General features: G+C 37.6%; 1 protein-coding gene across 1 annotated transcript in view; it reads right to left on the bottom strand.

The window, feature by feature from the left end:
• Nucleotides 1-8,056: 8,056 nt before the first annotated feature.
• Nucleotides 8,057-12,434, bottom strand: part of LOC136851808 (involucrin-like) — a 30,468-nt gene continuing 26,090 nt past the window's right edge. Inside the window, exon 2 of the mRNA XM_067126119.1 lies at nucleotides 8,057-8,146. Coding sequence (XP_066982220.1) covers nucleotides 8,057-8,146 — 90 coding nt within the window. The remainder of the gene's footprint in view (nucleotides 8,147-12,434) is intronic.

Here is a 12,434-nt window from a genome sequence, read left to right as displayed (position 1 = left end):
GCGTCGGCTTTCCTTTGTCAGAGAGAGAGAGAGAGAGAGAGAGAGAGAGAGAGAGAGAGAGAGAGGGGGGTCTTGCAGTCTGTTGCTTTCCATCCAAGCCGGCAAAGGTGGACCAAGGAGTGTATTTCAAGATTTGGGGTGGGGATTGGGGGAGAATACTATTATAAGCGTTAAATCAAAATTTCCATCTACTTCTGAAGCTCTATTTAATATATAACGCCAAGTTTTTTTTATTCATTTTCGAATTGCTGGGTTTTCTTTTCGCATGAAATCCATGACTCGTTTCTCTTCTGATACAGTCAGTCAATAATAGGGAGTGGCAGATCCACGGTCACACACACACACACACACACACACACACACACACACACACACACACATATATATATATATATCACAAAATAGCAACACAACTTCAGCGTGTATACTGTATATGTTTGTATTACTCGTACCAGGCTTCAATAAGCAGATGTTGGGTGGGGCACATACATGAATACCAGTGTAGCTGTTATCTCTTTAGTCCACCGGTACCTAATTGAACCCTAATACGAGTAATATATATATATATATATATATATATATATATATATATATATATATATATATATATATATATATATATATATAAGAATAAAAAGGCCCATAAAACACTATTTGAACGTTGCAACCATATATTTCGGGCACTTCCTTCTGTGCCCCTGTTCACTGGTAAAATATGGACAGATGAAATGTTACAAGGGTATACATACAAAGCATATATAGGTATGGCATTAAGTCTCCGATGGTATGCAGGTGACCGTTTCCTAAGAAGGAGGAGAATAAACAATTCCCTAGTGGTTTTTGGAGACTTAATGCCACACCTATATATGCTTTGTATGCATACCCTTGTAACATTTCATCTGTCCATATTTTACCAGCGAACAGGGGCACAGAAGGAAGTGCCCGAAATATATGGTTGCAACGTTCAAATAGTGTTTTATGGGCATTTTTATCTTCATATTATACTGTAGTATTACAGTAAAAGACATTCATATATATATATATATATATATATATATATATATATATATATATATATATATATATATATATATATATATATATATATATATATAATATAATGAGTAGCTCCTAAGAGTTTAAAAGCAGTGATCACAGCCACATTCGCACCTGGACTGCTGGATCGTTTTAAGAAAGTTCTTACAACACCAGCCAATTATTATTATTATTATTATTATTATTATTATTATTGCTAAGAAACTCACAATCTCGTGGTAAACAATCTGTGTAATGCAAATCCACAATTGTATACTAAATATAGCAATATATTCACTATATAATTGTGGACTTTCATTACATTATTATTATTATTATTATTATTATTATTATTATTATTATTATTATTATTATTATTATTTTATTATTGTTATTATTATTATTCAGAAGATGAACCCTATTCATATGGAACAAACCCAAAGGGGCCATTGACTTGAAATTCAAGCTGCCAAAGAATGTGTTCATTTATAATAGGTCTTTAGAAACCAACCACACGCATGTATCCGCTATGCAGTGAGTCACTAATCTTATGTAAGAAATATGCCAAGCTGAAAGACCCCGCAGATATTGTAAGAAATCTGGGCGACTTATCAGAAGGACGTCTCGGAATATTAGAGTAACCTGGAGAGGAGATTACCTTCTCTTTATGTTCCAGAAGTAAATATTCTTCAGTGTCAGCAAGAGGCTCTGTTGGTGAGGTAGGCCATGTAGAGCTTCAAGACTAAATCCCATGTAACAGAATTGTTCCGTCAATAATTTGATCAAACTTAAAACTTTCAGAAGCAAAGGAAAGTTCAAAGGAAAACACTTGTCTAACCTTTGAAACAGAAATGGGAGCAGAGACTTTATTAAGATATATAGAAGTTCCACTAATATTACAGAAGAAAAGTGAATTGCATTCTTTGACATAAGGTCTCATCTTTGGAACAGGAACAGAGCATAGATTTTAATGAGATATCTATTGAATTCCCGAGTTTCAGAAGAGAGAAGGAAAACTGCTCTGCTTACCAGAGTTTTAGAACAAGGACCAGGCCTACTGCGGTATGAAGTGTCTCTATTTGAGGCTAGAGTTTAACCAGTGATAGAATCAGCTCTTTATTGAGAAGCACAGGACCCTAGATGGTATGTAGATGCTTGCAGAACATTTAATGAAACGAGAATGGGGATTATTAGGTTAAGGATTGTGCAATGTTTCCAGGTTTCATTTATGATTTCTAACAAAAGTAATTTTTCAATTACTTTTTTATTTTGAAACCAATTTTTTTTCATAGGTTTGAATAATGCTTTTGAATAAAAGCCATTCTTCAAATATTTTTTTCTTCTAATAATGACATTTGATGAACTGAAAGTTGCTCATTTAATAAGATCAATAGTTCTTGGTACGTCACATCACAAGACAAAATGTTAGGTTCGTCATAATATATTCTATTTATTTAATGTTAAGGTCGAAGAATTTATACGCTTAGGTCTTCAGCTTATTTTATTTTTTGTCAAAAGACAATTTTGTTAGAATTTTCCATTTTGTCCAAGAATCACCGATTTGTCAACAAATGACAGGAAATCTGGGTTTCGTTTATCGCTGTGGACTCTGGCCTGATTGTTAAGGTAATTTTTAACTTTCTGCAAAAGAAAACTATTGTGCCGGCTTTGTCTGTCCGTCCGCACTTTTTGTCAACACTTTTTTCTGTCCGCCCTCAGATCTTAAAAACTACTGAGGCTAGAGGACTGCAAATTGGTAGGTTGATCATCCACCCTCCAATCATCAAACATACCAAATCGCAGCCCTCTAGTCTGTGTAGTTTTTATTTTGTTTAGGATTAAAGTTAGCCATAATCGTGCTTCTGGCAACGATATAGGATAGGCCACCACCGGCCCGTGGTTCAAGATTCATGGGCCGCAGCTCATGCAGCATTATACCGAGACCACCGAAAAATAGATCTGTTTTCGGTAGCCTTGACTGAGCGCTGTACAGAAAACTCGATTGCTCCCAAGAAACTTCGGCGCATTTTTTACTTGTTTTTTTGTTTGGAAACTAAACTGACCTGGCTGAAGGCTTGAAAAACTCAAGTGAACACAGTTCTTCTATTGCCTTTGCATAATACATCCAATATAACATCAGAATAATTTTTCAGGTTCATGGTTTTGGAAATAACTTACGACTTGGAAAAGTAAGGTGAGGTTAAACAGAATATCACAGACAACTGAGGACAAAGAAAAGTTGAAGTGGGAAATCCTAAAAAAAAAGGTAAATAAATAAATAAACAAGTAAAAAATGCGCCGAAGTTTCTTCAGCGCAATCGAGTTTTCTGTACAGCGTATAATCAAGGCCACCGAAAACAGATCTATCTCTCGGTGGTCTCGGTATAATGCTGTATGAGCTGCAGCCCATGAATCTTTAACCACGGCCCGGTGGTGGCCTATCCTATATCGTTGCCAGAAGCACGATTATGGCTAACTTTAACCTTAAATAAAATTAAAACTACTGAGGCTAGAGGGCTGCAATTTGGTATATTTGATGATTGGAGGGTGGATAATCAACATAGCAATTTACAGCCCTCTGGCCTCAGTAGTTTTTAAGATCTGAGGAGGATAGAAAAAGTGCGGACAGAATAAAGTGAGGATGGACAGACAAAGCCGGCACAATAGTTTTCTTTTACAGAAAACTAAAAGTGTGTAGACACAATGGGGAATTATGATACACATAAATTCTGACTTGTGAAAGTCACTGCCCTTTCACAAAGACCAGTTCTGTATCAAACGTGACATGCAAATTTCTCTAGTAATCTTGGGTAGGTTAGGAACGTTGGTCCGAGACGTGTTACAGACAACCTAAATCCCTGGTTTGAAGACAGCCTGAGATAAGTGGGGGACTGAAATAGTGTGCTTATTGCCAAGTCTGACTAAATTTCTCTTTATCTGTGAAATTGGTGACGCGGTCTACAAAAATTTTAAATGGCCAATCGCCCTGAAACCTCCACATTATTCTGTGCAGGCAGCAGCGGTAATAGTGTACTTGTTCTCTCAAGACACTTCAACTTCATCTCCAAAGCTGATACAAAATGTCTTCCGAAGGGAATCTCCAAATATAAAATGGGCCTCACTTCTTACAAACTGCTTTCATGACAGAGTTTTGGATGCTAATGTTCTTCTCGCCTTGCCGCCAAAATAAATTCATATTTATTCATATTCACATACGTCCACGCATGCATAAACTCATGCAGTTATTTGGTTAATATAGTACGGGTTGTTGAGGCTCTTACTGGGGATTTCTTCTCAGCAAACTGACTAGTTCAGCTGAAAGATGAGATAAAAACAAAGTCATGTCGAAGACGAGGACGAATGTAACGCTTTCGGATGCAAGGACTCTCGAGTGTTTGTTCAGAGAGCGAGTAACTGACAGTAATGGTACGAACCGCGGGTATAGTACTACTTAATGACCGCAGGTGTCTCAGAGTGACTCTCCCTCCTGAGGTACCCCCGGGGGTAGCTTGAGGACTTGTGGGGGGGGGGAGTGGGCCAAAGTTAGGGAGTGTGTGAGAGGCCACAACACACTTGCATGGCCTGAGTTGCCCAATGCAGCTGCATCACTGAGGAGAAGACTTCATCTCATCTGCCTAAATTGCCATTCATTACCCTCTCGCTTCTCGGATTTCGGGGCATGACTGAGAAGGGCCAACGGAGCACAGGATTGCTTGTGTGCCCAGTCCCATAGCGAGAAGGAGATGCTTGCTAGCTGGGACCAAGGACCAAGGACCAAGGAAGGATTTAGTGGCCAAAGCGTAGATTCGGTTCAAGTGTCAAGATGACTTTTCTTTCTTGTTAGGGCCTCTGGGAAACTGGAATTTGTGCAAATTCCTATGAAGGTTGATGCCATATGTATAAAACTACGTTTCCATGACGGCTGCGTGGTCCCAGATTATATTAACATTATTTATTCATTGTCTAAATGTTTTCATCAACAATTTACCATGAGAGATTTACTGTTACGTTACATACGAGAGATTTTGGATAAAAAAAAATCATAGTCAGGATAACTCGATAAATACATTTTAGTTCACAATCCCCATGCCAATTCCCATGTTTTCTTTCCCATATTATATTTTCCTCTCTCTCTCTCTCTCTCTCTCTGCTATTCGAATACCATAAAATTAGTTTATCTCCTTCAGGAATGGTTACAGAATGCATATTAAAACAATCTCTCTCTCTCTCTCTCTCTCTCTCTCTCTCTCATGTTCTCTCTCTCTGCAAGACCTGTGCCCCTCTCTCTCTCTCTCTCTCTCTCTCAAACGAAAGCCGACACAAGTATTTTAAAATCAACTTAACCAGGTGACTCACATGTTGATAAAAGGTTATCACGTGCAAGACAAGGTCTGTGTTTCAGCAGTTTCTCTCTCTCTCTCTCTCTCTCTCTCTGCAAACGCTTGTTTTTTCAGAAGTGAAAATAGTATTAGTTTTCATACTCAACCTTGCACTGGGGTGATGTTTTGAAAAATGTACTTGAAGGTAAATTAGTCTCGCCGTAATTGATACTATTGTGAAAAACGTTCATCATAGGACGCATAAATGCTGTATGAGCCGCGGCGCATGAAACTTTAACCATGGCCCGGTGGTGGCCTACCCTATATCGTTGCCAGAAGCACGATTATGGCTAACTTTAACCTTAAATAAAATAAAAACTACTGAGGCTAGAAGGCTGCAATTTGATATGTTTGATGATTGGAGGGTGGATGATCAACATACCAATTTGCAGCTCTCTAGTCTCAGTAGTTTTTAAGATCTGAGGGCGGACAGAAAAAATGCGGACAGACAAAATCGGCACAATAGTTTTCTTCTTTTACAGAAAACTAAAACAAAGACTTATTAAAATATATATCCACTATCTTTTAAAACTCAGGACACCCCCTTTCTTTCAGCTCAGGCAAAACGCATGACCGCCACAGATAATTTCGACTAATTACGTCAGGTAACCAAGTTATTTTAAACTCCTCCATATCTTACTCACTCATGACTCTCAAAACCGATCGAGTGATTAAAAACATTTTTTTTATCCCAAAAGGCCGAGACAGAATAAGATGAGAACATTTAGGTAATTTGAATCAATCTACTTTAATAATAATAATAATAATAATAATAATAATAATAATAATAATAATAATAATAATAAAACGTTAAAAGTTTTCCCAGAAAGGTTCTGTGATTAGCTGAGTAACAGAAATAATAGCTGTATCTCCGAAGAACGGTGACAGATTAGTGGTCCTACCCTTCTAGAAACTAGGTTTCAGTAGATGATAATTCCTGGGAAGAGAGAGAGAGAGGAGAGAGAGAGAGAGAGAGAGAGAGAGAGAGAGAGAGAGAGAGAGAGAGACGTACAGAAAGTCATCTGAGGTTTCAACTTTTTATACATAGTATTTTGACTTTAGTTTTAGTGTTATGTGGGTGTCTGTGTGTGTGTGTGAAAGAGAGAGCGCGTGCGCACATACATATACATACACACACACATAAATATATACATTTAGAGAGAGAGAGAGAGAGAGAGAGAGAGAGAGAGAGAGAGAGCCTGTCGCTCGCTTGCCAACGCATATTTGAGCAACTGATGCAAGAACTTGAATCAAATGAATGACATCAGAATGAGATCAGGGAACCTCAGTTATCGAAGTCACAAGCAAAAGAATCCTGTTGTATTTGTAAACAAAGAACCCAATTATTGGAGACACAAAGATTCTGCTTAAACGGGAATCATTTAAAAATTGCCTCAAAGCAAAAGGCCTTACGATCGTTCCTTGCGATAGCAAAGACACAATATGAACTATACGGTTAAGGTCTCTCTCTCTCTCTCTCTCTCTCTCTCTCTCTCTCTCTCTCTCTCCAGTAAGAATTCCCTTAACGAATTTCCTTGCGCGCGGTCGCCGCCTGCAAAATCTCAAGGACTCAGTAATGCCTGCCCTTGTCATGACGAGAGAGAGAGAGAGAGAGAGAGAGAGAGAGAGAGAGAGAGAGAGAGCGGTACCTCGTTACTCCCCGAACGCAACATGCCAAAACTTCGACGGAAGATGCCCGAAACTGGGTAGGAGCGGGCCAGCCCCAGCCAGCCCACAGTCATTCATGAATGCAACAACGCAACAAGCGTCGTTTAGCCGCACCTCCAGACGTGGACAGTAATAATAATAATAATAATAATAATAATAAGGTCTGTTTGCCAAGGAACAACTACGATTAAGTACGTAAGGAGCAACTGCGAGTAAGTATGTAGGAGCAACTACGAGTAAGTAAGGAGAAACTGCTAGTAAGTACATGAGCAACTGTGAGTATGTAAGGAGCAACTACGAGTAAGGAGCAACTGCTAGTAAATACGTTAGCAACTGCGAGTAAGTGAGTACGCATGGGATCAACAGTAAGTATGTACAAATGGAGGGAGCAACTGCAAGCAGGTAAATACGCAAAGAGCAACTGATAGCAAGTACGTAAAGAGAAAGTGCATGTAAGTACGCAAGGAGCAACTGCCAGTAATTACGTAAGGAGCAACTTCGAGTAAGTACGTAAGGAGCAATTGCTGGTAAGTATGCAACGAGCAACTGAAACTAATTACAAAGGAGCAATTGCACGTAAGTAAGCAAGGAGCAACTGCGAGTAAGACGCAACTGCGAGTAAATAAAGAGCAACTGCGCGTAAGTACGTAAGGAGCAAGTGCGAGTAAGTACACAAGGAAGGAGCAACTACTAGCAAATAAGTAAGTAAAGAGCAACTGCAAGTAAGTGTTCAAGGAGCAACTGCGAGTAAGTACAGAAAACTGCGAGTAAGCAGAGAGCAACTGCGAGCAAGTACGTAAGGAAGGAAGGAAAGGAAGGGACAAGTTACCATCGAGACACATACTATCTATCGGACGAAACCCGGCTGTGGCTGACGTCACTGTGCACTGCAGTGACGTAGCACTTCCTCGTCTCTTAGCCGCATTGTCTAGCCGCAGGTGGTTCCTGGCTGCGGGGGCCGGTGTACCTGCCTCCTACTGCGCCTCCTCCACCTTCTCCTCCTCCTCCTCTTCCTCCTCCTCCTCCTCCTCCCCCGCACCACCTGCATTTTTGCCACCACCAGACTTGCAGAAAGATTTACAGAGGCATGGAGGGGTGTTGTCAGACCCGTCAACTGCTCTCTCTCTCTCTCACCGATTCATTCATATGATTCGATCTTGTGTGAACTCGGTCCTCGAACATATTGAAGGTATTTCGAATTAAGCTTATTCACTGATTGCCTTCTTTTAATTTGATTATGAAATTCAACAGTTTAACAGCTGAACTTTATTTGAATAAAACCAAATTAAATAATAATAACCGAATACAGTCAACCTGTAACCGTATTTCACGAGATCTTTACCATAAAATCGGTCTATCTAAATACATTTTGTATTCCTGTAATTTAACTTAAGGAACTGTAATCAAAAGTAACATTCCTGTCTCGTACAGTGCTGAAAGATAATCAAACTTCCTGGAAACTTTAGCTGTCTGGTACAAGCGGCACTATTTTTTATAATTAAGTCTGAAACTGAAAGTACCAGTCGTTATTTAGGATCTCTCTCTCTCTCTCTCTCTCTCTCTCTCTCTCTCTCTCTCTATAAATATATATATATATATATATATATATATATATATATATATATATATATATATATATATATATATATATATATATATATATATATATATTAACTAAGATCTAAAAGTACAAGTCGTCATTCAAATTCTCTCTCTCTCTCTCTAATTAAGCTCTAAAAGTGCAAGTCGTCATTCAAATTCTCTCTCTCTCTCTCTCTCTCTCTCTCTCTCTCTCTCTCTCTCTCTCTCTCTCTCTCTCTCTCTCTCTCTCTCTATATATATATATATATATATATATATATATATATATATATATATATATATATTATTAAGTTCTAAAAGTGCAAGTCGTCATTCAAATTTTCTCTCTCTCTCTCTCTCTCTCTCTCTCTCTGGCTTTTATTTTTAAATATTTTTCACGTCAAAAGTGTTCTGCAATCCGGAAGTTCCTCCCTCTTCGTCATTTAAATCTCTCTCTCTCTCTCTCTCTCTCTCTCTCTCTCTCTCTCTCTCTCTCTCTCTCTCTCTCTCTCTGGCTATTATTTCTGAATATTTTGTACGTCAAAAGTGTTCTGCAATCCGGAAGTTCCTCTTTTCAGCGCAGCTGTAGGTGACCAACAGGTGTTAATCTCGACTCATAATGGTATGTACAGGTGTGAAGATTGAATGGGACACAGGTGGACCCACTAAATTTTCGCCTCCTCTCGGTTTCGAAAACATAATTGCTCCAATTCGTCGATTCACTTTTCAGACACATTCTCTCTCTCTCTCTCTCTCTCTCTCTTGTTTTTTCTTCGTCTTTCACTTTCTCTCTCTCTCTCTCTTTTTCTTTATTTGCTTCTCTCCTTCTTGCATCTCTGTCTGTCTGTCTGTCTGTCTGTCTCTCAATTTGTCTTTCTCTCTGTCATTCTTTCTCTTGCTTTCACTCCTCTCTCTCTCTCTCTCTCTCTCAATTTGTTTCTCTTGTTTTCTCTTTGTCTTTCCCTATTTCATTCTTTCTCTTGCTTTCACTCCTCTCTCTCTCTCTCTCTCTTTTTCTCCGTCTTTCACTCCCTCTCCCTTTCTCTTTATCTTTCTCTCTTTCCTCCTCTCCTTCTTGCTTCTCTGTCTGTCCGTATGACTGTCTCTCCCTGTCTCAATTTCTTTCTCCTCTCCTCTTTGTCTTTCTCTGTTTCACTCTCTTGCTTTCACTCTTCTCTCTCTCTCTCTCTCTCTCTCTCTCTCTCTCTCTCTCTCTCTCTCTCTCTCTCTCTGTATCAGTCGCAGAGGCAGGCACCTGCACCAGGTGGACAATCCATCACGTTTACCTTACGTGAGATTCCTGGCATGGCGAGCTGTCAAGTTGCGAAAATTATTCTGATTTCGGAATTTTACCAGAAAATTTTACAACGAGGAAGCTCTTTGCGTCAGTTTAATAATAATAATAATAATAATAATAATAATAATAATAATAATAATAATAATAATAATAATAATAATAATAATAATAATAATAACAACTGAGGAATGGAAGCGAAAATTTTGGTTTTTAAACTAATAATTAAATCATAGAAAGAATTATGGTCGTATTTACAGCTTTTAGTTTTCTTGCACTATGAGAAAGGATTTGCCGTTATCATCTCGCCAATAATAATAATAATAATAATAATAATAATAATAATAATAATAATAATAATAATAATAATAATAATAATAATAATAATAATAATAATGAATATTTTCAACATTTACTTTCGTGCTACACCAAAGTAAAGTTTTTTCGTCATCATTTCTCCAATAATAATAATAATAATAATAATAATAATAATAATAATAATAATAATAATAATAATAATAATAATAATAATAATAAATGGTGACGAAGGAGATAAACATTTGCTGGAAGCCAAGAAATCCCCCGTAGGGGGTACTGCCGTCAGTGCACCTCATGAGGTGCACTGTAGGCATAACTTTAGGTTCTTTGCAGCGTGCCTTCGGCCCCTAGCTGAAACCCCTTTCGTTCCTTTTACTGTACCTCCTTTCTTATTCTCTTTCTTCCACCTTACTTTCCACCCTCTCTTAACAATTGATTCATAGTGGAACTGCTTTCAAACCTTTCTACTGTCAATTTCCGTTTCAGCGCTGAATGACCTCCTAGGTCCCAGTCCTTGGCCTTTGGCCTAAATTCTACATTCAGTTCAGTTCATACGTCAGAATGGCTGATGTTATTAACCCAGATTCTTTCTCCTTTCTTTGTGAAATACCACGTTGTAATGTTCGAAAGGTATGACTGTCAGTCATAGGGTGAGCTGTGATTATTATTCTCTTATTGTAAAATCTTTGTTGTCATTTAATTATTATTATTATTATTATTATTATTATTATTATTATTATTATTATTATTTATAAAAAATGATGAAATTTCTTACAGATGAAGATTGTTAATCACAGACTGTAAAATTCGGCCATTCTCGGGACAAAATACGTGAAACTCAAACACAAACACACGCACGCGCGCGCGCACACACACACACACACACACACACACACACACACACACACACACACATATATACATATCAAACACAAATCTTTCGAAAATTGAATTATTCAATCGAGAGAAATGCTTTCTAGACGAACAATTCAGGACTGATGAAAATAAACAAAAGGACAAATAAAAAAAAAAAAAAAAAACCATGAAAATAATACTGTAAAGCATGACTGTTGTAATGATGGACTATAGAAAAGACAGAAATTGCTCTCTCAAAAAAAAAAAAAAAAAAAAAAAAAAAAATTGGGATTAGACGTTCATCAAACATACCAAATCGCAGCCCTCTAGCCTCAGTAGTTTAAAAATAAATTTATTTTAAGGTTAAAGTTAGCCATAATCGTGCATCTGGCAACAATATAGGACAGGCCACCATCGGGCCGTGGTTAAAGATTCATGCTCATAAAGCATTATACCGAGACCACCGAAAGGTAGATCTATTTTCGGTGACCTTGATTATACGCTGTACAGAAAACTCGATTGCGCTGAAGAAACTACGGCGCATTTTTAACTTTTTTTTTTTACATCAGCTAGTTCATCTTAATCACATTCCTAATATTTTTATTCACTGTTCACGGTCGCATTTCACTTTTATTTCTAATGAAGAGGTGATTTATCAGTCACTTAATGCATCCATTTCGAAGTCAGCTCTCATTTAAGAATGTACATTTTTTATCATTGTTCAAAAAAAAAAAATGTTTGGTGATAAATAATCCGGGAAAATCGACAGAAATCATCATTTCAATATTTCAGAAGATTTAGTTCTTAACAGCAAAAAAAAAAAAAAAAAAATAGATTTGTGAATGGAGTATGGAATGTCTGATGTTTGCAGACGATGCAGAACTACTTGTGGATAGTGAAGGGAAGCGGCAGGAACCGGTGAAAAGAAGAAGAAGAAGAAGAAGAAGAAGAAGAAGAAGAAGAAGAAGAAGAAGAACGCTTCTGCAACCGAAGGAAAATGTATAAAGAGCGCTGAAACTTTGTGACTGCAAAGTCTCGAGATATTAAAAAAATATGCAGAATGAGGGTATCTCTTCAAAAGTGCGAAGAATATGCAAAATTGCGTCTGGATAGAAGAAGAAGAAGAAGAAGAAGAAGAAGAAGAAGAAGAAGAAGAAGAAGAAGAAGAAGAAGAAGAAGAAGAAGGCTCTTGCAATAGAAGGAAGATGTTTAAAGAGGGCTGAAAACATTTTGACTGCAAAGTCCATAAACATTAAAAAAGTACGAAACACGAGGAGAATCTCCTAAAAAGCGCTGAGAAACAC

Source organism: Macrobrachium rosenbergii, chromosome 24, assembly GCF_040412425.1.
Source record: "Macrobrachium rosenbergii isolate ZJJX-2024 chromosome 24, ASM4041242v1, whole genome shotgun sequence".
In the NCBI taxonomy this organism is placed as follows: Eukaryota; Metazoa; Arthropoda; class Malacostraca; order Decapoda; family Palaemonidae; genus Macrobrachium; species Macrobrachium rosenbergii.
Note: the sequence above shows the minus strand (reverse complement) of the source record. Positions and strands in the feature narration are given on the sequence as shown.